Source organism: Accipiter gentilis, chromosome 15, assembly GCF_929443795.1.
Source record: "Accipiter gentilis chromosome 15, bAccGen1.1, whole genome shotgun sequence".
In the NCBI taxonomy this organism is placed as follows: domain Eukaryota; kingdom Metazoa; phylum Chordata; class Aves; order Accipitriformes; family Accipitridae; genus Astur; species Astur gentilis.
This window is the reverse complement of record NC_064894.1, coordinates 94,325-119,170: the sequence shown is the minus strand read 5'-3', so window position 1 is coordinate 119,170 and position 24,846 is coordinate 94,325. Positions and strand designations below refer to the sequence as shown.

The 24,846-nt window shown below is 41.1% G+C and overlaps 1 protein-coding gene and 1 long non-coding RNA gene across 9 annotated transcripts in view; one reads left to right on the top strand and one right to left on the bottom strand.

Annotated features, from left to right (window-relative positions):
- The window catches only part of ZNF451 (zinc finger protein 451), a 45,970-nt gene extending 32,502 nt beyond the window's left edge, over window positions 1-13,468 (bottom strand). For 2 of the 7 annotated variants that reach the window (XR_007508254.1, XM_049818281.1), the window contains exons 1-4: window positions 13,342-13,468; window positions 11,920-12,003; window positions 2,180-2,263; window positions 828-953 (exon numbers count right to left, since the gene is read on the bottom strand). Coding sequence is in view for 6 of the 7 variants with exons in the window: in XM_049818281.1 (XP_049674238.1) it covers window positions 828-953; window positions 2,180-2,263; window positions 11,920-12,003; window positions 13,342-13,455 (408 nt within the window). In the remaining variant the exon portion in view is untranslated. The other 5 variants (XM_049818283.1, XM_049818287.1, XM_049818285.1 and 2 more) reach the window with 5 other exon arrangements.
- Window positions 13,469-20,702: 7,234 nt separating this feature from the next.
- On the top strand, window positions 20,703-22,000 carry LOC126046205 (uncharacterized). Of its 2 annotated transcripts, XR_007508257.1 has the most exons (7): window positions 20,703-20,770; window positions 20,858-20,898; window positions 20,994-21,057; window positions 21,147-21,199; window positions 21,284-21,324; window positions 21,410-21,460; window positions 21,643-22,000. It is a non-coding gene; the product is annotated as an uncharacterized LOC126046205 (long non-coding RNA). The 2 variants fall into 2 exon arrangements; XR_007508256.1 differs by having other exon boundaries at window positions 21,410-22,000.
- Window positions 22,001-24,846: the final 2,846 nt, after the last annotated feature.

Below are 24,846 nucleotides of genomic sequence, written 5' to 3'. Positions count from 1 at the left end.
GCCTTTTACTCTGTTGTATTATAGTTGCATAGTCTATTGTGGACTGTAACAAGCTGTAACTATAGCACAATTATGTGACTTTAAAAGCCATTAAAAGTATTCAGAAAATGAGACTGGAGAGTCAGCATGTTCCACAAATACTGGATTTGCATTTGTCTCTGTTGAATTTCATGAGGTTCTTCTAAGCCCACTCCTTCAGGCTGTCCAGGTCCTGCTGATAGCAGCCCTACCCTTAAGCCTACTGACTGTACCTCCCAGTTTGTAACAAAAATTTAAAATTCCATGCCTTTCAAATGGCTGCACAATACAATTAATAGCATTCAACTTCAAAATTATGCCTTGTACATAGAAAATTTTATCCCATTATAAAATACTACTTGATACAGACATTTAATGTGGCAAACAGCTTCCCAAAAAAATCTCAGACAAAAGCAGGTAGATAACTAGGCTTGCTGCATGATATTTTGTGATAACTGTTGTTTTTCAATTATTCAACCAGAATAATTGATGCTAAGGTCCTTCTGCTATATATACAAACAAGAGAACAAGTTTTTGTCATTGGCTTGCAGGAAGTTAGGTTCCACCACCACACCCCCTCTCCCCCCCCCCCCCTCCCCCCCCACCTTAGGAACTGCAATAAGACTAGCAAATTGATTAGTTAAAGGCCATATTGTGTTTCAAACGATGCCGCAGAAGCAAAAATCGCTAGTTGCTAGTTCCAGGTCTAGCTCACCAATCTTTTTATTTACCTAGTAGTGAAAACAAACACACTTGTGACTACAAGGCCTGTATTATGCAATTCTACTGAACCAAAATACGTCCAATACCTTAAAGGCTTTGTTTTTCTCTTCTTTTTGTTGTTTCTCTACTTCAACATGGCGTGCCAGACGATCCAAGGTTGATGCAACTCGTTCTTTCTGATAGTCAACGTGATCTTTACGCTTAGTATTGCTCTACAATTGGAAAGTTAAACTTTTATTTGGTAATTGTTAAGTAACAGGCACTAATACAGTGAAAAGTGATACCCAAGCATCAGGACATAATTCAGTACAGATACTCCAATCCTAACTTCCATGATCTACCTTGCTAGTTTTCTCTTCTTACCTACCAGCATCTGTAACTTCTGTTAATAAACAAACAAATAAAACAACCCCCACCTCCCTACATATTCAAGGCAATTCAATGTCAACATTAGCCTTGCCAAAGCACTAGAAGGAACATGGATGACTGTGCTGGGTGCCCTAGAAGTCTCCAACAAATTAAAAATTATGTAAATTCTTCTAAGTAGGTAAACAAAATTCCTGAACATTTCAAAGCCAACATGCAGCCCACCTGAAAAACTGAGAACTGGTATTATTCTTGCTCAAAGACAACTTTGCCCAATATCTTCAGAAAGGCAGATCATTAGCTTTTTCGAGCATAAGGGATAGGGTATACACTGTAGTTTGCTCCTGTTACACGATCAGCTCTAGCAATCATCATGGTGGAATGAGCCTGTGCACATACAGAAGACCCACCTTTCCTTAAGAACCGGGTTTATGATACACATCCTCTACTGCAACACTAGAAAACAGAAGTCAAGAGATGGCCGCTGCTACCAAAAACAACTCTAATAGAGTCAGTCTTCGTCACTGTCCCTCTCAAAGGCTCCACAGAGTAGGCCCAATAAGCTTGGGGGATACATGAATTGACCAGCCTGCTTCTGACATACATTCTTAGGAGGGATTATGAAGAACGAGGTTGAGTTAAAACCAGGTTGTCATCAGAATAAGGTCCTCCAACCTATAAACTGCTCCTAAAAAGTTATTTTAGAAGGAAAAGACCTGGGAGTAGGCCAGATACGTCTGCAGGCTAGACTGGACACACTGAATTCTGAGGTCACTTGTAAAGTGACATTTTTCTTCGACATGCTTGCTAAAACCACTGAAAGCCAAATAAAAGTTCCAAATCCATTTCAAGAAGGCAAAAAATGGCTCTGGAAAAAATGAAGTGTTGGCATTCTTGCCTTCCACTCAGCACCAGGTAAAAATCAAAAGACTTTAATGTTGGGTTATTTATTTATTACTTGTTAAAAATATCTCTAACAAGTTTTTTTGTTAAGAGTAACTGATGGGAAAAAAAATACAGCAGACTATTTTCTTCAACCGAGAAGTCCCAAAATACATTATAACATACTCACATGGATATAAGAACTGCTGTTAGGTTCTTCATCCTCACTGCTGACAAGATCAATGCATTCAAGTACAGGCCTTAAAGGTCCTTCCTGAAAAAAAAAAGTGTTAAACACACACACAAAAGCATTAAATTGTCTTCCTCAGAGATAAAATGTTGCATCCATCACAGCACATTGTCAGCATTGGCAATATCTGAAGGAGTATTTTACCAAGGTTTCAAGAGGGCACAGTAATGAAATTCATGCATGGCAACTTTCCCACTTAACAGACTAATCCACAAAATTGGTAAAACATGCAAATAAATAAGTATTCACAAATTACTAAAATATCAACTTAACATATAGGTATCAACTAGAAAAAAAATCAAACTAACAGTCTTAGCTTGCTTAATAACCTTATATTCTTCATCTTCTCAATCAACTTAGATCTATACTTTTAAAGATACTCAACTTGTGCCATTAATTCAGTGGTAATAGGGTAGCAGACTGTTACCAAGAAAGGAACAGTCTTAAGATTTCACTAAGCAACCCTAAATGTTTTTTTGTTGTTTTTCAGGGTTTGTTTTCATTTATTTTGTTTTTAAAAGACACAAATTAAATTCTAACTCCAAAAGCGTGTTAGGTTGACCCTGGCTATGTGCCAGGTACCTACCAATCCGCTCTATCACTCCCCTCCTCAGCAGGACCGGGGTGGGAAAGAAAATAAGATGGAAGAAAACCTTGTAGGTCAAGATAAAGGCAGTTTAATAAAGCAAATGCAAAGGCCGCATGCAGAAGCAAAGAAAAATCAAGAGATTTATTCTCTATTTCCCATCAGCAGGCGATGTCCAGCCACTGCCCAGGAAGTAGGGTTTCAGTACACAATAATGGTTGCTCCAGAACAGAAAGGTCATTAATAACAAATGCCCCCCCTCCTTTCTCTTAGCTTTTACTGCTGAACAGACATCATATGGTATGGAATATCCCTTTGGTTAGTTTGGGTCAGCTGTCCTGGCTACATCCCCTCCAAAGATCTTGCCCACAACAAGACTGCTGGTGAGGGGGGAAATGTTAGAGAGACAGCCTTGATGCTACGTGAGCGCTGCTCAGCAGTAGTCTGAACACCGGTGTGCTAACACCACCCTTCTAGCTACCAATAGAAAGCACAGCACTATGAGGGCTGCTGTGGGGAAAATTAACTTCATCTCAGCCAGACCCGATACAAAAAGAAATTAAACTCCTTAGGCATGTCAAACATTAAGAAAGTAGGAAACAGTTTCATACACATTTAAGCCCTGAAGGCTCCTCCTTTCTGAGCAGGTACTCCATAAGCAGGTTACAAGTGCCTTCTCTGTATTGGAATCACAATGAGGGGGAGGTAATTTTATTTTAAAAGAAAATACATTTCACTCATTCACACCACATACTCAAAAGCACAAAGACACACATCCAAATGTCTGTCCAGCATTCAGTTGCAAAGATGTGCATCCAGGAAGCCTGGTCAGGACTCCATGCAGCGTATGGAGGACAAAGGACCCTGGCTATCAACAAGTACTTCAGTTTTCTCTGTTCTTCCTAGCTTGACAGCCATGTGCTCCTTTTGCATATTTCTGATCTTTTGTCTCTCTCCATACTGCCCCTCCTCTGTGAGTCACTAAAGGTTATTGATTGTTTTTGTCTCCACCTCAGGATGTCTTAAGGCTCTAGCCCTGTTCTTTGTCCTCTGCAATCACCTTAATGGTTTAAGCCTTGGCTTTCATTTGTGTGAATGCTGTCCCTTGCTTTCCTGATATGAGTGTCTTCAGAAACTTCTTGTAGATGGTCTGTGACTTCAATGACCTGCTAGTCCAGGTAGTATCAACACCAGTTGATTTACACGCCTTCCTATGCCTCCTTTTTTTCATTCCATCTGGTGCTTCCACACATGCATGTCTGTGTGTGTGTGTGCGCGCGTGCGTATGTGCATTCCCATTCACCCTCCATTCATACAAATTTTCACATTTCTGCTACAGGCTTCTGGTAGATAGCAGAATGTTGGCACAAACATGAAAAAGCAAACGGAGAAGAAAAATTAAAATCAGCAACCCAAACTAAGCACATAGGTCATAAGTTTTTTTTAAAGAAGATGTACAAAATAACATCTGGAGCTTCATCCACACTCACTGCAACAAGAGCCTTCAGTTTTTAAAGGCAAAAAAAGAAGCACTATGTCCACATAATCTTATGTCATGCAAAAATCCCCCCATATCATGCTACAACATTATCACATGCCAACTAAATAATCAGTATAACGAACATGAAACAGGATGAGTAAGTCTACACCAAACAAAAATATTCCTAGTGACCCTATCTTACATCCATGGTCCAATGTGTACCCATCTTCAGCTAGGGGCAAAGTTAACTAAAGTCTCCATATACCATAAAAAGATTCCTATCCAAATTCTTAAAGTTATTATTTAACCTCAAACCAAAACCAAAGATAGTTTAAAAGTTTTTTTGGTAGCGATGGGGGTGGTGGTTGTTTTTTTTTTGAAGTCTGTTATATGCAATGCCATCTATATCATATGACCAACTTTTTGATTAAACTGCAGTATTAGCCATTTGTCTGGTAATATTGCTGGCTGACACCACAGAGTTGTTATATACCCCAAAGGTATTCTTTATTTGTTAGAAAGTTAAGTTTTCCAGGCAGAAGAAGGATTTACGATAGTCAGCAGACTTGACTTCTTGAAGAGGTGCAGTACTGTTATCCACCACTTCTGCCATATATTTGGCAGTGTCCTCAAGATCTTGACAACCAACACACTAGGGCAGGTTAGGAAGATTTATTGCCTAATGAGAAGTAGCAGAGAGAACAAGAGCATGCAATTCCTTCTGCTGTCCTTACTGCATCTCAATCTTTACATTCTTCCACCTTTCAAGGCTGTAAAGCTGTTCAGCTGGCCAGGCATAAATGGTCCTCATTGTCTCACTGGGGAGGAAGTGGGATGAGATCTTGGACAGATGACAAAAATTTGTATAAATCCAGCTGCATGCCTCAAATTACCCCAAAAGTGTGCTTAACTTTTTTTTGTGCTTAACTTTATTAAATAAAGAGAATGTGGTTTTACAAATAAAATCTAAAAAAAATAAAAAAAATAAAAAAATTCTTGACAGATTTGCTTTTGTAGAAATTGACCACCTCTATAAACTTATAAGAAATTAAATCTTTATTGAACAACAGGTGTTAGCAAGTAACAGTTCAAAGACACACTCAGACCACCTCACTGTCCAATCAGTTCAATAATATGTTTTGAAATGTTCAATTGATCCTAACAGCTGTAGCTTCTTCAAATGCAGAGATTTTCCTTATTTCTGTTTACTTACTCCCTGCGTTCAGCAACTAATTAAAAGTTTGGAAACTGACAGCTGAAAAGCAGAGTAACTTGCTTTCAAGCCTAGGAAATTCTAGTGACCAGAACAGTAAATTCAATTTAACACAAGTAATATTACAATTGTTTAAATGTTGTTTGCATACATGAAACATTCTTTTTTTCCTTCCAAATTCTGTGCCTCCTACTACATGATTTTTGTGTACTACTTTTTGAAAACAAATGCACTATATATAATTCTTTAAAATGACTCTTCAAAGACACAGACCCTTATTTTGCACAAAAATAAAATGGGGGGAAAAAAAGAAAAGCCAAACCACCACACCATCTGCCTATAAACACTCCTGAATAATAACGCAAGTCTCAAACATAGCATTTATTTAGGCTAGTCTGTGTTTCATTCATTGGTAGTTTAACCTTTAGATGAAGATTAAAAACAAATACTGAAGTTAAGAGTGTCAGAACTACAATCCTGGGTCAGATCAAGAACTCATCTGTGCTACAAAAGAGTATTTTGAGAAAGTATAAGAACTGGGGAAAACAGTATAAACCTACCCCAAGTATATCTACTCAGGAACCGCTTAAGTCAGTATGTGAGAAACCGTGACTGAAAGTAAATGTCCCAACACTGGTTTAGATCCATCCCAGCGGAGTGCCATTACACAGAAAATACTCCAAATACTACTTCTGAAGAAACAGTCACTTCAGTGTGGGCTCATCCTGACAGCAGTGCTCCTCTCTGCCAAAAGGTGTTCATACCAAAATGAAAGTGGAAGTTCAAAGCCTCTTTATTCAGTGACCCAGGATAGACATCATCCTCATGGAGGGAGACTGAGTCTAGGACTAGTCTCCCCTTTAAATGTTCACAGAGACCTTCTGAGAATTTCATGCAGGCCATAGCTTCAGATGGATTTCCTATATTTTCAATCTTGATTGGAGAAGTGGTACCAGGTGAAACATAATTTTTCCAGCAAGAGAGAGCAGGTATTGCAAGCAAACATTCCCAATTAGTACTCCAGCACCACACAGAGGGAAAGTTCTCACCAGTGGGAATTTAGCTTTTGCTCTGTTGGCTCACCTCTGCAGAAGGGTGAGCCCCAAATTGAAAGTTAAGAGAAGTTTAATTACTTCATTTTTTCTAACTGGTTAAACTAAAAGTAACATAATGCAAAGATAGTGCTAACACCGAGGATTCCATAACTGTAGGAGAGTTAAGAAGCTGAGGATCAATTAGGTTCATCCAACTCTTTGGATGTCCCCACAAGATGACCACCACCAGCTAAAAAGTATCTTGGCACACAAGAGCCTGAGATTACAGAAGAATCAACATGGACAAGCACTCAACCAACAGCTGAAAGTTGTGGCCTCTCTAGCTGACTATACTGGCATACTTGGCATCATCAATGCCAACCCATCAATGCTCAGTACTAGGATACGCTCAGTCTTCACATCCTTATAAGATCCTTCACATTCAAAAAAACCCACACAAAAAACCCCCATGCTCTACTTCTCAATTACTTCCCTAAACAATCTTCAAAAGCCACTCTTCTCACCAACCAACAGCCATGACACTAAGCAATAAACCAATGGCTAAATCACAGCTATTTTGGTTACTGGAAGAATTTCTAGGTTTTAATTGATAGAAAAATATCTTTTGAATCTCTAGACAGCTGTGGTGTCTCTGCTGTTATTCATAGCTTTGGTTGAAAGCTTTAGCGTCTCTGCTGTTATTCATAGCTTTGGTTGAAAGCTTTAGCATTGAACCAACAAAACTGGCATTTCACTATGCTATGCAAAATACTAAATGTAACAGTTAATATAATCAAATCTGTTTAATCGGTGGCTGGTAAAGATGGAGCCTGTCGTGGTTTAACCCCAGCCAGCAACTAAGCTCACTCACGCAGCTGCTCACTCACTACCCCCCCTAGTGGGATGGGGGAGAAAATCGGGAAAAGTAGTAAAACTCATGGGTTGAGATAAGAACCGTTTAATAGAACAGAAAAGAAACTAATAATGATATTGATAACACTAATAAAATGACAACAGCAATAATAAAAGGATTGGAATGTACAAATGATGCACAGTGCAATTGCTCACCACCTGCTGATCGACACCCTGCCAGTCCCTGAGCGGCGATCCCCTGCCCCCAGTCCCCCCAGTTTATACACTAGATGTGACATCCCATGGTATGAAATACCCTGTTGGCCAGTTTGGGTCAGGTGCCCTGGCTGTGTCCTGTGCCAACTTCTTGTGCCACTCCAGCTTTCTCACTGGCTGGGCTTGAGAAGCTGAAAAATCCTTGACTTGAGACTAAACACTACTTAGCAACAACTGAAAACATCAGTGTTATCATCAGTTCTTTCCCTACTGAACTCAAAACTAGCACCATGCCAGCTACTAGGAAAACAATTAACTCTATCCCAGCTGAAAGCAGGACAAAGCCTCATATTAATCTCCAAGGACAGTTTCTTCTCAAGGAGTTCTGTGAAACTCATTTTTACTGCCTCCAAAAGTCTTCTCACAAAGTCCTAAACTGTGGTCTCACTTTCTTCCCCTCCCTCATTTCAATCAATCTTTGGGTAACTAGGCCTAGCTAACAGACACCTAGTCTACTGATGTATCATGTAAGGTTTTTTTGTTTGTTTGTTCAATTTTTAAGCTTTATGTGCATTCAGACCAAATACCCATTTACTTAAAAAGCACAAGTAAATTTTTACATAAATATACACATACTAGCATACAGAAAGTATGACACTAGCTTTCAATATATGTGACCGCAGACTTAACATATCTTTGACAAAATAATTATGCGAGCATAATTGTGTATACATATGTAAACACACTAATTATCACAGAACAAGCTTATATTAAAATAAATTTTAAAAACAACCCAAGATACACTATTTGTGCTCTAAATCTTTGTCCCAGCAGACTTCCAGCTTTAAGACTGCTGAGTAACTGACCAACACTGTGAACCAACATGCACTTATAAAGTTTTGATTTCTGTAACCTACCAAATACAAAAATCCAAGTTCTTGGCTGACCTGAGTTGGGAGCAAAAATAAAAGTCCTGCTTCAGAGATGCTTCATAACACCTCTACAGTTTTATTCTGTTCCTGCTGCGATGCAACTGAAAGCCAGAGAGACAAATACTTGAGCCTATATCTAATATTTAACACCCCAGGGGGAAAGGAAACAAAACATTAAATGGTAACTATCATGTTTCAGCAAATCACTTGATTTTAGTATATCCCAGAGCCAAGTGTTCTTCAGATATAATTTTTATTGGAAAATAACAGTTACAAGCAAACCCAAAAACTTTGAGGTCTTAAGGAGGTCTTAAGGAACAGGTAAAGAACTGCAATTGGCTTTTAATAAATTATTTTTTTCTAATATCATCAGTTCCCAAAATAGGCCAGAAGTCCTCTTCAGGTTTGAAATAAAAACAAACATTCATTTACAAGAAAGTAAGTGGCTGCTCCAACTCTTTCAGGACAGAAAGAAGCTGTATCTTTTGTTATGAAGTGCCCCCGAAACATTGTAAAAAGGAAAAGCTGCAAAGTATATGAAGTATGTTTGGTTTTCCTGGATTTCAAATTGAATCAATTTAGAGCTCACTATTGAATAAGTCAGGGCCTATGGAAGTATGTTTTCCTTTGAATTCAGACATTTAAAATAGAAATCACCAATAGTGGAAAATAACTTGACATAAATATAATATTGTATCAGAAAATTAAAGTAATTTTTAAATACATATATCTTCAATTTTCCAGTTGAGTTTTATTTTGGATACATAATCCTTATGTGTACTTAACAAATGTTTACAGAAAATAAACACAAAACACCCTCCTTAACAGTGTTTACCATTATAACACAACAGAGGAGTCAGGAGGTATTTAAACACTTTATAAAACTATATATTATTTTGAGGTCCCACACAGAGTAACAACAGTAAGGAAAGCCCTTGCCTAGGAAAGCCACCAACTTTAGCAGGGATAACTTATATTTTTTTAAAAGAGCAGCATAATGATGAGCCTCATCTTTAAAGAATTTAGTCAGAAAATAAAAAAAAAAAGAGTGGATCAATACCACTAAAAAAAAACCAAAAAAACCCAAACCTGCAAAAAACAATTCAGGACTCCAGTGCTTTCAGTGCAGGCTGTGGCAACTTGAATAATCTGCCTACTTATAGACCCCATTAAACCTGTGAATCTCTTCACTCTTGACTTATCTTTCCCAAGGAAACAGAATGGGAGCCAGACCATTCTATCCTAAGACATTAAGCCATCATGAATAATGGCTTGCATTGTAGATTAAATTGTATTTTTCTGCTGGTATGCAAAACTTAGGACTTAAATGATTTTAAGTGGACAAAATATGTAATGCAGAATTAAAAGGTGGGAATTTATGGAAGAACAGTTCTAAGTTTCCTGAATGAGGGCAAATCTGTGACTTTAAAAAGCTCAAAAACTCTGGCAGCAGCAGAGATTGCTTTCAGTCCATCAAATGAGGACTCTTTGTCATAGTCCTACGATAAGAATTCAAACACTCTAAAATGAGTGACTGAAATAGAAAAAAAACACAACAAAACCACCCCAAAACAAATAAAAAATACCACAACAAAAAACCACCCAACTTTCAAAAAAAAAAAAACCAAACCAAAAAAAACCCCAAAACACAAACCCACAGAGATCATATGGCCTACAACTACTTGTTTTCCTCCAAAATGAGCACAGGTCAAGATATCCAAGTGTCTTCTCTAATTCAATTTATACAGTACCACCTGGGTGCACTGGGTCCTCAGGCCATGCAGTAAAATAGTACTCAGATGATCCAAGTAGCATGCATACAAAACATTTATGAAGCCTATACGCTTCTAGTCATACACGTTATTATATGGAAACAATGATCTAAAGCTAGCCAAATAGTTTAGAAATCCTTTTGCAAAGTCCAAGTTCACCCTCACTCAGAGGAACAAATGGGAGATCCTAGGACACATTGCTGACATTAGGTAATGGCCAGGGTCACACACCTTTCCCCTTGTATTCATCAACGACAACAGTAAGCTCCTTACTCCAAAATACCAATTCTGCACAAACAAGCCTAAGCACAGTCATCTTCCTATCTATAGCAGCCTCTCTCAGAAGCCATCATCACTGGGATCACAAAGGCCCCATATTATCCACAAGTGAAACCAAGCTAAAAAAAGGTAGCAGAAGCATTGACTTTAGTAAGTCTCTTTTCTTTCAATTACTGCTCCTGGTGCTCCAGCAGCCCTTCAATCATTACACATTCAAAGCTATACTACCTTCCTCATTCTTTGCCTAATGCTTCAAGAAAACAAAGCTTACACAATCATGCTACACATGAATGCTTGTGTGTGTATATAATAAATTTTGAACTCAGTAGTCAATTTTGACCAAATCAACTAAAAGACCAAGAAGTGTCAGAGATAATCAACTACTTATAATTTCTGAAAAAATATACGTCCCCCATACTTGACCACCTAAATATGCCTGTAGAAAAAGTCCGTACGTTGAACTTAGGCTTTAATCAAACACCATACAAAATAGAGAAAAAAAAATCTAGTTATTGTTCAGCGTTAAAAATAAGACAAATCCATAGGAAACCATCCATTATTAGTCCTGGCATCAGTTAACCACTTGATCTTATCTGGATGGCTTGTTCCTTAGGAAAAATCATCTTTCTGTTCTTGAATGTATCCCTGCCATCCAGCACCACTTCACTGATGACTGATTGAGGCCAGAACACAGGCAGCATGAAAAACATTCTGCTTTTCTTGGATATGCAATAGATCTAAGTTTCCTAAAGTTACATTCACATAAGCCACGTCAGCATTAGACTATGTGTTGTACTGTAGCTATTACACAGTGCTTCACAATTTGAGAGGACTGTTTAAGGCCTCTAACCCATTATTTCTGTCCTCTTCTTCTAAACGAAGTATACTGGTTTTGACATTGTTTTGCAGAGTGAGGAGTGCTTTATTCCATTAACTTCAGTGCCACTATTCATGAAGCAAAATGCTATGCAATATGATTACCAGAAAAGTAATCTACAGTGACCTCTCATATACCTCCTTGATCACTGTAATCCCCCACTCACCTGCTGGGATACTCAAGTCTATATTCTCTCTGTAGCACCAACTGACATCTTATACCCTTCCAAAGAAAGGGCACATAAACCTTTAAGATAAACTTGTTATCTGCCATAAAGATTCACAAATTAAATTATCTTTAAATCCAGAAGTAATGCTTTCCATCAAAATATAATCAAGATCATCAACACAGTACACAAAGACCCCCTCCTATTTTATTGAGCTACTGAAAGCACATTTACTACAAGCAACAGTGTGTTTCCAGTACAAGGTCTACTTACTCCAATGAACTCAATCTCATCTTCGCTTTCGGAAGCTGGTGATTTACTCTTGCGAATGTTGGCAGAGCTGTGAGACTCCATTATCTAAAGAGAAACAAACCAAAACATACTTCATCATTTTATTTTGTAAGTTTTCCTTAACTATATAGGATTTTCTGTTTTATGCCTACTTTGGCTTTACAGCCTACCTGCACTCAACAAGCCTCTCCATGTCATTCACTGATAGTTATCAGTAATACCACAAAAAGCGGTAACAATTTTGACTCGAATCACGGTACTGTATTTTCCCAAATACGCAAAACGTGGCCTAATCTACAAAGCATCCCAGCACCTATTTTCGTCCAGCAACCATAGCTATAGCGTACCGCCGGAGTTCATTAACGCGCTCAAGTCTGAAAACCCCAGCAAGAGTCAGACCGGAGCTCTAGCCTAACGGCGCCGCACCCCCGCCAGAACACAGAGGACGGTTTAGGGACAGACGCGGAGCGAGTTCAGGCCTAATTAGCAGCTATGGGTGCTTTTGGCCGCTTCAGGACCACCCCAGAGCCAGCAGGCTCAGCTTCTGGCTTCAAAACCAGCGCCGTCCTGCCCAGCGGAAGATCTCCGTGAGCGGCGCGGAGCCGCCGCCCACCCGGGCGCGGCCCCGACGGGGCGGCCCCGGCGGGCGGCTTTGCTGACTCACGTTTCTTCACCCGCACCGACGCCCCGCCGCCAGGCCGCCCCGCCGCCACAGCCCGGGAGGGCGGCGGGTGAGGAAGCGGCCGCTCCGCCGGGCGCCCGCTCCTCGCCCGGCCGCCCCGCGGGGGTCGGGTTGCTAAGCGACGGCTCCGCGCCCCTCGCAACGCCCCAGCCCCGCTCACCGCGCCGCCGCCGCCAGCACCCGAGGGCGCACCAACGCCCCGACCCAGCGCGCCTCCGCTTCCTCTTCAACCCGGGGGCGGCGGGGAGGGAGGGGGGGGGGGGGGCGGGAGCGCGGCACGGCTTGCCGGGATTTGTAGTTGCCGCCTGCTTCGCCTCGCTCCCCCTCCTCTTCCCCATGGCAGGTGCGGGCGCTAGGGCGACAACGCCATGGCGCAGCCCGCCACCCGCCAGCCCTCGCGGCGGCGTTTCGGGGCTCTTTCCCTCAATAACGCCCTGCCTCCCCCCCTTCCGCCTTCAGTTGTGTTGCGTAGAGTTCCTGCTCAAAGGCGGAAAACCCGCACGCCGCTTCCGGGGGAGGAGGAGGGTGGTGGCCATTGGGGCCGACAGGGGAGGGGGGGGGCGGGAAAAGCGCCTCTCCCAGAAGCGGGCGCGCGGGCCCGGCCCTTACCGCCGCGCAGAGGCGGCGGGGCGGCCGCGGCGGCGTGGCCGCTGCGCTGGCGGCTGGGCGCTGCCCCGGCGTCGCTGTGCGTTTTCAGCCTGCCAGTTTTCAGTCCACCTCACCGTCTGCCTGTCTGTCCCAGACATCAACAGCTTGGGTGTGAGAATCTTGTGGAAGACGGTGCCAAGGGCCTCACTGAAGTCCAGATAGACAAATGCCCATTGCTCTCCCCTCATCTACCAGGCCAGTCACTTTTATCATATAAGTTTGTCAAGGTGGTCAAGCATGACTTCCCCTTGGTAATGCCGTACGGATGACTCGTGATGATTTTTTTCTCACTGAAGTGCCTGGGAATGGTTTCCAGGACTAGCTGCCCCATCACTATCCCAGGGATCAGGGTGAGGCTGACCAGCCTGTAGTTCCATGTGTCTTCATTCTTGCCCTTCTTGAAGATGGAGGTGACGTTTGCTTTCCTCCAGACCTTTGGCGCCTCTCCTAGTCAACCATAATCAATCAAAGATTATTGAGAGTGGCCTCGCAATGATATCTGCCAGTTCCCTCAGCGCTCATGGGTGCATCCCATGCATAGGGTCCATGGACTTATGTATGTCCAGTTTGCTCAAGTATCCCCTGACCTGATCCTCCTCCACCAAGAGTACATCTTCCTCGCTCCAGCCTTTTCCCACAGTCTCTGGGAGTCCTGAAGGCCAGTCTTGCTAGTAAAGACTGAGGCAAAGAAGGCATTCGGGAACTCACCTGTGTCACCAGGCCACCCGTCTCATTTAACAATGGGCCCACATTTTCCCTACTCTTCCTTTTGTCACCTCTGTACTTACCGAAGCCATTCTTGTTGTCTTTGACATCCCTGGCTAGATCCAATTCCAGCGGGGCTTCAACTTTCCTAACTTCATCCCTATATGCTTAACAGGGTTTCTGTATTCCTGCCACGTTACCCATCCTTGCTTCTACCCTTTGTATGCTTCCTTTATGTGTGTGAGCTTGACCAGGAGCTCCTTGTTCATCTACACATTTTTTGGCATTTTTGCCTGACTTCCTGGTCGCTGGGATGAACTGCCCTTGAGCTTGTAGGAGGTGATCCTTGAATATTAGCCAGCTTTCTTGGGTCCCTCTTCCCTCCAGGGCCTTGTCCCATGGGACTTTTCCGAGCAGATCTTTGAAGAGGCCAAAGTTCACTCTCACGAAGTCCAGGGCTGTGAGCCTGTTGTTTACACTCCTCTCTTCCCTCAGGATCCTGAGCTCCAGCATCTTATGGTCACTGCAGCCAAGGGTGCCTTCGGGCTTTAGACTCCCAACAAGCCTGTCATTGGTATGAGGTCCAGCAGAGCACTGCGCTTCATTGCTCCTTGCCGGCTCCTTCATCACTTGGAAGAGAAAGTTTTCAGTGTACGCCAGGAACCTCCTGGATTGCTTATGCCCTGCTGTGTTGTCCCTCCAGCAAATATCTGGGTGGTTGAAGTCCCCTATGAGGAGCAGGGCTTGCAAATGTGAGGCTGCTCCTATCTGTCTACCTCATCTGCTTGTTATTCCTGGTCAGACAGTCTATAGCAGACACACACTATAATGTCACTTTCACTTGTCCTCTCTTTAATCCTCCCCCATAAACTCTCATTCAGTTCCTCATCCATCCCCAGGCAGAGCTGCGTGCACTCCAACTGCTCGTTCACATAAAGGGCAACTTGCCCTTCTTGTTTTCCTAGCCTGTCCTTCCTAAAGGGCCAGTCTCCCTTCATTGAAATGCTCCAGTCATGGGTGCCATCCCACCACGTCCAAACAAGATCATAGCCCTGCACACAGGGCTAACTGCACACAGACTAACTCATAATGTTTGTTCCCCATACTGCATGCATTAGTATACAGGCACTTTAGAGAGGCACCCCAGCATGTTGACTGCCTAGGAAGGGATTGGGGGGGGATTTCTCCATCATGGTGCCTTGTAGGCATTTCCTTGCTTTACATGCAAGTGCTGGAGGTTACCTCACTTAAGTCCCATCTTGTTGATTTTGTGTTCCATTCCTGTCACATCACCCCATGCCCTTTGCTCTTCGACCATGTCTATCACTCCCTCACAGGGCTGCTGGTTACCCTCTCCCTCTCCATTCTTAGTTTAAAGCCCTCCTTATGCAGTCAGCCATCCTACTGGCAAAAATAGCTTTGCCCTGCTTAGTGAGGTGGATCTTATCTCTCTCAAGCAGACGGTGATCTGCAAGCAGCATCCCATGGTCATACAACTTAAAACCTTGTCACCAACACCAGCTCTGCAACCAATTATTGACTTGTCCTGTTAGTGCCCTTCTCCTCATTTCCCCACACTGGCAGGATTGAGGGAACATCATTTGGGCCCCCATGCCCATGATTCTTGCTATTTATCTGCTACTGCTCTTTTGCTTCATCATAGAGTTGCTTTGAGCCACCCAAAGTAAAAGTTGGTATAAATCTTTGTTACTCAATGCATTGGCTTTGAATAAGCTGAACAGTGTAAACGTCACCTTTGAGTTGTGCATCTATATAAAAGACCTGCTAGTGTGCAAACAAAGCACTTCACTGGTATGTGCTTATCAAATACACAGGAGAGAAAGGATTCAGGGTTGCATGTTGAAGTTTGATGTTATGGGAGCTTTGTGAACAGACATTTATCAGCAATAACATATCGTGGTATTTAATGTGAGCATTAATTTAGTGCACTTATTTTTCCTGTAAACAGAGTTACTATTACTAATGTTAGTTTTATGAGTCCTTCCATATATGAATGAAAAAATAGCTTTATGATAGAAGGTAGACATATTGAGATGCTGAAAGGAAAAAAACCCTAAAAATCACACAACAGCTGAAATACTTTTTCCATGTATTTCCTGGATTTGATGCGTAAACTCATAATTATCCCCTTCTGTAATATGTGAATCTTGGGGTTTTGTTTTCTACTGTTTGAATGCTAATTAAAACATAATAGTTAAAAAGTTGTACAACTTAATCACTATTGTTGGACTGTATAAACAACACTGATTTGAGCAGTTTTATTTTGTTATTAAAATAATGGAAACCTGACTACCACTTGGAAAATTGAAGTCATTGTTGCTGCCTAAACTTTCATATTTTGCATTTATAACTTGAATTTGCTAATAGAATATTGATAGCAGCCATTCTCTTTGTAGCTTGCATTTGCACTTAATTACTTTGATTCTTGAGAATAGATGAGGTGCAATGGGAACAAGTTACTAGAACAGCAAGGTGGCATTATTTTTCCAAACTCTGATACCCTATGAAACTGACACTCATTTGAATATGAATTTGTCAGCAGTAATTCATGCAAATGTTTACTCTTGCAAACATTCCATCCAAACATCCTCCTCCTATTTAAACAATACAGTTAAGGAAAAGAAATAGTAAGGGAATTGCCATGCAGTCATGTCACCATTTTCAATATGCTAACAAGACTCTGAATTCCAAAATTCGTGTATTTCAGCTAATTCCTGGGAAAGCACAGGCTTCCCAGTTTGGGTCAGCTTAGGAAAGTTCTTATGCAGAGTTTGTTTCACAGAGAAAAGAAAAGAAAAGATGCAGCCTGCTGGACTTCTTGGCTGGTGGGCCACCTGCAAGGCACATTCACAGTCTAACTCAGTAAAAGAGTAAGCAATTTTTTTTAAACACAGGCAGTAGATTGCCACAGGTAAGAGCAGACAAACCTAGGAGAGCAGGAGGTACTCATGGTCTGCTCTTCATGAACTAAGATCTCCAAGTCCAAACCTCCAGACAAAGTCTGGATATCACATAGGATGTGGAAGCTGTTTCTGAGCAGACCGTCTTTTTTATAAACTCAGTAATGCTCTCTAGCAACTAATTCCCCATATTCATTATGTGGCCTTAACTATTTTCTTTTATAGAATTTAAACATATTTCAACATCCTTTATTATCTGTCTTCTGTTAATAATTTCTTTCCTTAGTGCCCTTGCTTTTTAAATTTTTGTTCTATGCCTGCTTTTATCCTGTTTGCTGTCTTTATTTTTTAATTATGTCTTCTCTTTCTGCGGTGCTGTCTCTTTAAAATTTCTTGTCTATGTCTGTATTTTAGTTCACTGTTGGTATTTTTTACTTCTTTTCTCTCTTAATCCCTTGGCTTTTATAGTTTTCTAGTTTTATCTTGTTTGCTGTCTTTATTTTTTAATAAATTTTTCTTGTTTTTCCTTAGTGCCATCACTTCTTAAAATTTCTTTCTACATCTCCATTTTAGTTTTCCGTCATTTCTTTTTGTTTTGTTCAGTTTATTTCCCTAATCCCCGTCACTTTTTAAATTGGATACATTTATCCCAGTTTGTTTCGCTGTATTTTCTTTTAAATATTTCGTGTGTTTCCTTAGTGCCATCACGTCTAAAATTTTCTAAGTCTCCATTTTAGTTTGCTGTTGCTATTTTAAAATTTTTTCCTTATTTCCTTAATCCCCATTGCTTTTAAAATTTTCTATCTACTTTTATCGTGTTCAGTTTCCTTATTTTTTAATTATTTCTTGTTTTTCCTTAGTGCCCTTGCTTTTAATTTCTGTAATTTTTTTCTTTATTTCCTTAATCCCTGTTGCTTTAAACATTATCTATGTCTGCTTTTATCCAGTTTGCCGTCTTTATTTTTTATTATTTCTTGCATTTCCTTAGTGCCCTTGCTTTTTAAATTTTCTTTATATTTTTGTTTATGTAGTTTGCTTTCCCTATTTTTTCATGCTTTCCTCTCTTAATCCCTTGGATTTTTGAACTTTGTTTCTGTGTCTACTTTTATCAAGCTCCCTATCTCTATGTTTTATTTCTTTCCTGTCTGTCATGTACCCCCTTGCTTTTAAGATGTACTTGCTATGTTTCCATTTATTTTGTTTGCTATCGCTATCTTTTAAATTTTTTCCTCTCTTAATCCCATGGCTTTTAAAATTTTTTAATGCCTGCTTTTATTTAGTTTTCTGTCTCTATTTTTTAATATTTTCCTCTCTTAATCCCCATTAGTTTTAAAATTTACTTTCTATGTTTCTGTTTATTTAGTTTGCTGTCAGTTTTTTAATTTTTCCTTTATTTTCCTAGTCCTTGGTGCTTTTAATATTTTCTATGTCTCCTTTTACCTAGTTGTCTCTATTTTTTAATTTTTTTCTTGTCTGTCCTTTACACCTTTGCTTTTTAAATTTTCTTTTTGTCTGTGTTCTACTTCACTGTACTTATTTTTCAATTTTTTTCTTTATTTTCTTAAATGCCCTTTTAATGTCTACTTTTATCCCATGCACTGTCTTTATTTTTTAATTCTTTCTTGTTGTTCCTTAGTGCTGTTGATTTTTAAATTTTCTTTCTGCCTCTACTTTTCTCAAGCTCCCCTTCCTATTTTTTAATTCATTTCTGTCATGTACCCTGTTGGTTTTTAAATTTGCTATATATGTCTCTGTTTTAGTTCACTGTCCCTATTTTTTAATTTTTTTTCTTTATTTCCTTAATCCTGTTGCTTTTAAAATGTTCTTTCTGTGTCTACATTTATCCAGTTCCTGTTTCTATTTTGTAATTCTTATCTGGCTGTCATGAACTGCATTGCTTTTAAAATTTTCTTTCTATGTCTACTTTTCTTTAGTTCACTGTCTCTATTTTTTCAATATTTTGCTCTCGTAATTCTTTTCATTTTGCAATTTTTTTTCCTAGGTGTTCTATTATCTACTTGTATGTCCCTATTTGTTAATCTTTTCCTGTTTCCTGTATCCTGTCACTTTGAAAATTTTTGTTCTGTGTCTACTTTTATTAAGATGTCTCTCCCTGTTTTTTAATTGTTTCCTGTCTGTCCTGTACCCTGCTGGTTTTGAGTTTTCTTTCCTTGTCTATTTTTACCGAGTTCGCCGTCTTTATTTTTTAATCCATTCTAGTCTAGCCTGTACCCAGTTGCTTTTAGAATTTTCTTTCTATGTCTTTATTTAGGTTTTTTTGCTGTTTTTAATTTTTTTCCTCTCAATGTCTTCACTTCTGAATTTTTGTTTCTATGTTCACTTCTATGTATTTTTCTGTCTCTATTATTTACTTTTTTCCTATCTGTCCTCTATGTTGTCACTTTTGAAATTTTCTTTCTATGACTACTTTTATCAAGATGCCTACCCCTATTTTTTTATTATTTCCTGCCTGTTCTGTGTTACATTGCTTTTAAATTTTTTCAATATCTACTTTTATCCATTTCCCTGTCTTTATTTTTTATTTCATTCTAGTCTGAGCTGTACCTTATAGTTTTAAAATTTTTTTTCTATGTCTTTGTTTCTTGAGTTTGATGTTCCTGTTCTTTAATTTGTTCCTTAATTTCCTTAATCTTGTTGCTTTTAAATTTTTTTTTCTATGTCTGCTTTTATCTAGTTCCTGTCCCTGTTTTTTAATTCTTTCTTGTCGGTTGGGTACTGTCGTTTTTTAAATTTTCTTTATCTGTCCATTTATTTAGTTTGTTGTCCCTAGTTTTTCATTTTTTTCCTCCATTAATGCCTTCGGTTTTAAATTTCTTTTCTATGTCTACTTTTATCTAGTTTTCCATCCCTATTTTTTAAATTTTTCCTCCTGCCTTGTACCCTTTTTTTTTTTTAATTTTCTTTCTATGTCTACTTTTATCAAGCTCTCTATCCCTACTTCTTTAATTCTTTCTTGTTTGTCACATACCCTGTTGCTTTGTAAGTTTTTTTTGTCTTTTATTTTTTGTCTTTTCTCTTAGTTCATCCCCTGGCTTTAGAGGGTCTCCTCGGCACACTGTTGTCTCTGGAGTGTCATTTGTACCCCTCTTGGTTTGTCAGAACATCTCAGGTCATCCCTCTTCCTCGGGGCAGTCTTTCTCTCCTCTCCTCCATCTCGCTTGCCTCCAGTGGGTCAGTGTCTCCCTCATGACATCTGTACTCTGTTCAAATCCCCTCCTGAGCACTTTTGTGCCCTCAAGACTTCTTCTGTGTCTCTGGCCACCTCAGCACCCCTCTATTTCTGTCCCAATGCTTCCTGCGAGCGTCCTTGTGTTCCGTCACTACCCTTGAGTTGTGCAGCAGGCTTTGTTTCTTTCTTATTCAGAGACAACTCTTCCTCAGGCTTTCATTGTGCCCCAGAGCACGCTTACCTTCCCCTCCGCCATGTCGGTTGCCTCCGTTCGGTCCCTGGTCCCCTGAGGACATCCATACTCTGTTCAGATCCCTTCCCGAGTACCTCATCATGTCAGCAACCATCTTTGCAGCAGACCTCTCATCCTTATGGCTTCATCTATTGGGCAGTGTCGGTTGCTCCATGGTACAGTGTCATATTTTCTGGGTTTTGGTTAGAAATTTTTTTTGGCAGGGTTTTTTTTGTTTATTCCTACAGATAAAGTCAGGTCAGGTAATGCAAAATGTGAGCTTGTGCCAGGCAGGGAATCTAGATGGTATTCCTAAATGGAAGCAAACCCTTTGAATTTGTTCAGCTATTGCTCCACATCCAGGTGACTTGTTCAATATTGCTTTTGCAGATGCAGAGGGACGAGCTCTGCACCAAAGGGCAACAGAGGAGATGCGAGCAGAGTGCCGTAACAGGGTGGGTCAGCATGTGGTGACAGAGGAAAGATGTGACTGGTGGCTGTGCGACTGACTTACAGATTTTGGGTTTTTTTTTATTTTTAAGGTGCAGAGTGGGATATTGGCACCAGAGCTGACTCAGACAAGGTGAGCAATGACTAGTGGGCTGAAGCAGCAGTTGTTTTTCAGGTATTGTATTATTGGTGAAGTTAGAAGCATCCCTTGTTGTTTGTGTTTTACAGGTGGTACCCAGGCCTCAAGGTGGCAAACTGTCAATGGCAGAGGCCAGACAGGCGAGCGGCCAAGGTAAAGGTGCGGGAGATGGGAATCGGTGCAGGCAGGCTGTAGTTTTGGACAGTATCTCAGCATATGTCTTTTTGCTTTGGTTTTTGCAGGTGCCGCAAGCAGGATCGGAAGGGTGAAGCTGCATGCCAATGAGCAGTCCACGGTGAGGCGGTTGTCAGTTGGGTTAGTGTCTAAGAGCAGAGAATCACGTGGCCGGTCGGTTAAGCGTTTCTCTTTGGTTTTGCAGGTGCCTTGCAGGCTGCCTTTGGACTTGGATGGGCGTTTGAGGTGAGCTGGGAAGTAGCAAGGAGGAGCATGGAGCCGGTGATTTCTCACAAGTGCAATGGTAGTTTTCTGTCTCTTGGTATCTTAGGTGCCAGAAGTGATGGCAGCTGCAGGATCCAATGGAGTCTGTGTGGAGCAGGTAAGCAGAAGGCCACGTTGCTTTGGTTTTATGCAGATGATGAAGAAGAACCTGGCAACTGCAGGAATATCCCAGTTAGCCCATGTGTTTTTTGTTGGGGATGGATTCAGACCCCCAGCCCTCTGGAAGCAAAGTTGAGGGACCAGGGACCACTGTCCTACAGTGTGTAATTTTGATTTCAGTTGGAAAGAGACTCTCCAAAATGGAAATCTTTCTGATCTGAAGAATTTGCATTTTTATGAACTTCCCATCAGAGTGGATCTTCAGAGATGATGTGCTTGTTGCTGAGGACTTCTACTGCCAAGACTTTTCACTCTTCTTAAAAAAAAAAAAAAAAAAGAAAGAAAAGGAAAAAAAGTAAATTTCCTTCCAAAGAACCAAGCACGGCCCATCTGCCTAAAGTTGGTGGCTTTGCTGCTCTTTGGGTTCTCAGTTGTAACAGTTGAGATACCATGAAAATGTGTTAGTCTGCATGCTTCAGTTCAGCCAAAAGCATTAGCAAATCTGCCAGTCCTTTTTGGTAGTCTGAGGTATTGCAGCAGGGGGATTTGATTTTTTCTTTCTTTTTTTTTTCAAAAGTAAAACTGTATGAGGGATCTCTTATCTCACCGATTTTTTTCTACCAGAAATGAAACTTTTTTTAAAAAGTTAAAATTGTATAATTTACAAACCGACTTGCATTGTTTAAACTGTAACTGCCAAATAGCTGTAGCATATAATTTATTAGATGTACATAAGCAGTTAGGTATTTTTCTAAATGTTTAAAAAGAGAGGCAACTGAATGTTATGGGGTTTTTCTCCTGATATTTTGATGGAGTGCTCTGAAGTACTTTCTTTCTGTCTGGCTTTCAATGGCGCATTTCCCTGGCAGTTCAGTAGCATCTCTCTTGGGCAGCTCAGCTGGCCAGGTGTCCCTCCTCATTATGTAACATACAAAAAACGCCCTAGTCAAATTTTAACTGTGTATTTTGGAGATAGATAATGTAATGGTATCAATTCACTAAGTTAATGCAAAAGGAAAATGGAATACTTTTATTGTATAAGTATTTTTATTGGATGTATATAAACATGGGCATACCTTTTTTGTATAAAGAGAATTAATGGGATTTATTCTTTATTTTTCATTTTACTCTTTAAAGTTTTACACTTTACTTTCAGCTTTATTGACCAAGCAAGCAAGATCCGCAGTGACAGCAGCGCAAGGGCTGCAGCTGTTGTGGTGGATCCGTAAGCGTAGATTCTGACTGTGTACAACCTCATCCTGCAGCCTCCCAGGGTTATTTCCCTGCAGCAGTGCTGTAAGGAAGGGAGGAGATGTTTTCCAACACCAGCAAGAGTGTTTACTTGTATGCTAAGAAGGTGTTAAAAACCGTATCAATTAGTCTTAATACTGCTTTGAAGTGTTCAAATCAGTCTAGCTTCTAAAGGATGTGTTGTATTTCGAGCTGACCTGTTTACCGGGAATCCGCCTTTACCTCAACTACTATCCCTTCTTCTGACAGAATTCCTCTACTTTCTTCTTTACTGTTTTTTAATATGCTGAAATACAATTGGGATTTTTGTTTTTCAGATGTGCTCAGCAGATGCCCCCCAGCCCAGGTTTGCCTGTCGGTCATTAAGCATAGTGGTGGTATGGGGCCAGCCCTGTGTGTGGAGGCTCCTGGCTCTGTCTCCAGTGGGTGCCCTGCAGGTACGGCAGCAAGGGCTGTCTGGTGGGGAGAGTGCAGGGCCAAGAGGGACCGGGGATGTTTGTGCCCTGGGGAGCCTGTCCCAGGGCAGGAATGGAGGAGGAACAGTGTGGAGCAGAGCCTGAGCAAGAGACATGGCACCATCCTCTGGCATGCTCCCCTCTGTGGGGCACCTGGTGGGGATTATCTGGTGTGGGTCAGTTATCCAGAGTGGATTATCTGTTGCAGGTTATCCCAGTTGAGTCACCTGCTGTGGATTATTCTGGGTGGACCCCCGGTGTTGACGGGCAGAACAAACTTTACAACTCGGAGAGTGAGTTATAAGGCAGGCATGTTTATTTCAGCGCTGGGTACACGAGGGATTGCTCCACCTATCGTGCACACCGTAAAGCTTGTTAGTGAAGTTTATATACATGTGTGATATAAATATTCATTACATTTCCCAGAAACCCTATACATATTCATTACATTTCTAAGAAATAATTAACATATGCAAATGCCCTTTGTGCAGTCGCAGTTGTTGCCTTGGGTGGTCATTGGGTGTTCTTCGGGGGTCTTATCATCCTCTTCCTCGCTTAACCGTTCTTTACCCTTTTCAATATTTTGATATTAAACTTCTGGTTTTCCTTTGTTCTTCTTGTATCTTTCATGCCAAATAATCTTTGACCCCCAAAGTGCTGTTCTCATGCCAACAAATCACCCCTTATCTTCTTACTTGCATTCTCAGTTTCTCTCGTCCTTGAGTCCATATGTCTGTTTTCCTGTGTTCTTACAAATCTATCTACACATCCTTTAAATACTTGAGTTGCAGGATGTCTTTATCTCATTAAAGGAAACCATCTATTCTGCTTGTACCTACTTATTGCTTACAAACTACGAAATATAATTGACATCTGGAATATATATCAACTACCATATATCAGTGTACATGCCCCCATGCATGTTTCTACACACATACCTTCGCCCATCCGCCCCCACCCCATGTCTCTCCACTCCCAAATGCTTCCCACTGAAACAATCCCAGCTGTCTTTTCCACGCAAGACATACCCACTCACATCCCCTGCCCTCCTGTCTCGTGCCCCTCTCCAACACCCCACATTCCACACCGCCCCCCCCAAACCCATCTGCCTCCAGAGCCCAGGGTGCTGCCTGCACCCCCCCACCAGCCCAGTGCCCCCCACCCAAACTCCCCCCCCCACGCTTCCCTGCACTCACCCCCACTCCTCACCCTATCCCACCAGCGAGCAGGCTGGGGGTGCACAGAAAGTTGGGAGGGGACCCAGCTGGGACAGCTGACCCCAACTGACCCAAGGGATATTCCAGACCATATGACATCATGTTCAGTAATAAAACTAGAGGGGAGGTTGGCAAGGGGGCTGTTCAACCCACGAGTTTTCTCACTTTTACCCTTCTGATTCTCTCCCCCATCCCGCTGTGAGGGGAGTGAGTGAGCGGTTGTATGGGGCTTCATTGCTGGCTGTGATTAAACCATGACACAAGGTTAGTTGCAAGCCCTGCCTGGCTGTTGTGGTTTAACCCCAGCCAGCAATTAGGCACCATGCAGCTGCTCACTCACTCCCCCCCCACCCAGTGGGATGGGGGAGAGAATCAAAGGAAAAAGGTAAAACTTGTGAGTTAAGAACAGTTTAATAGGACAGAAAGAAAGAAACTAATAATAATAACAATAATAAAATGAC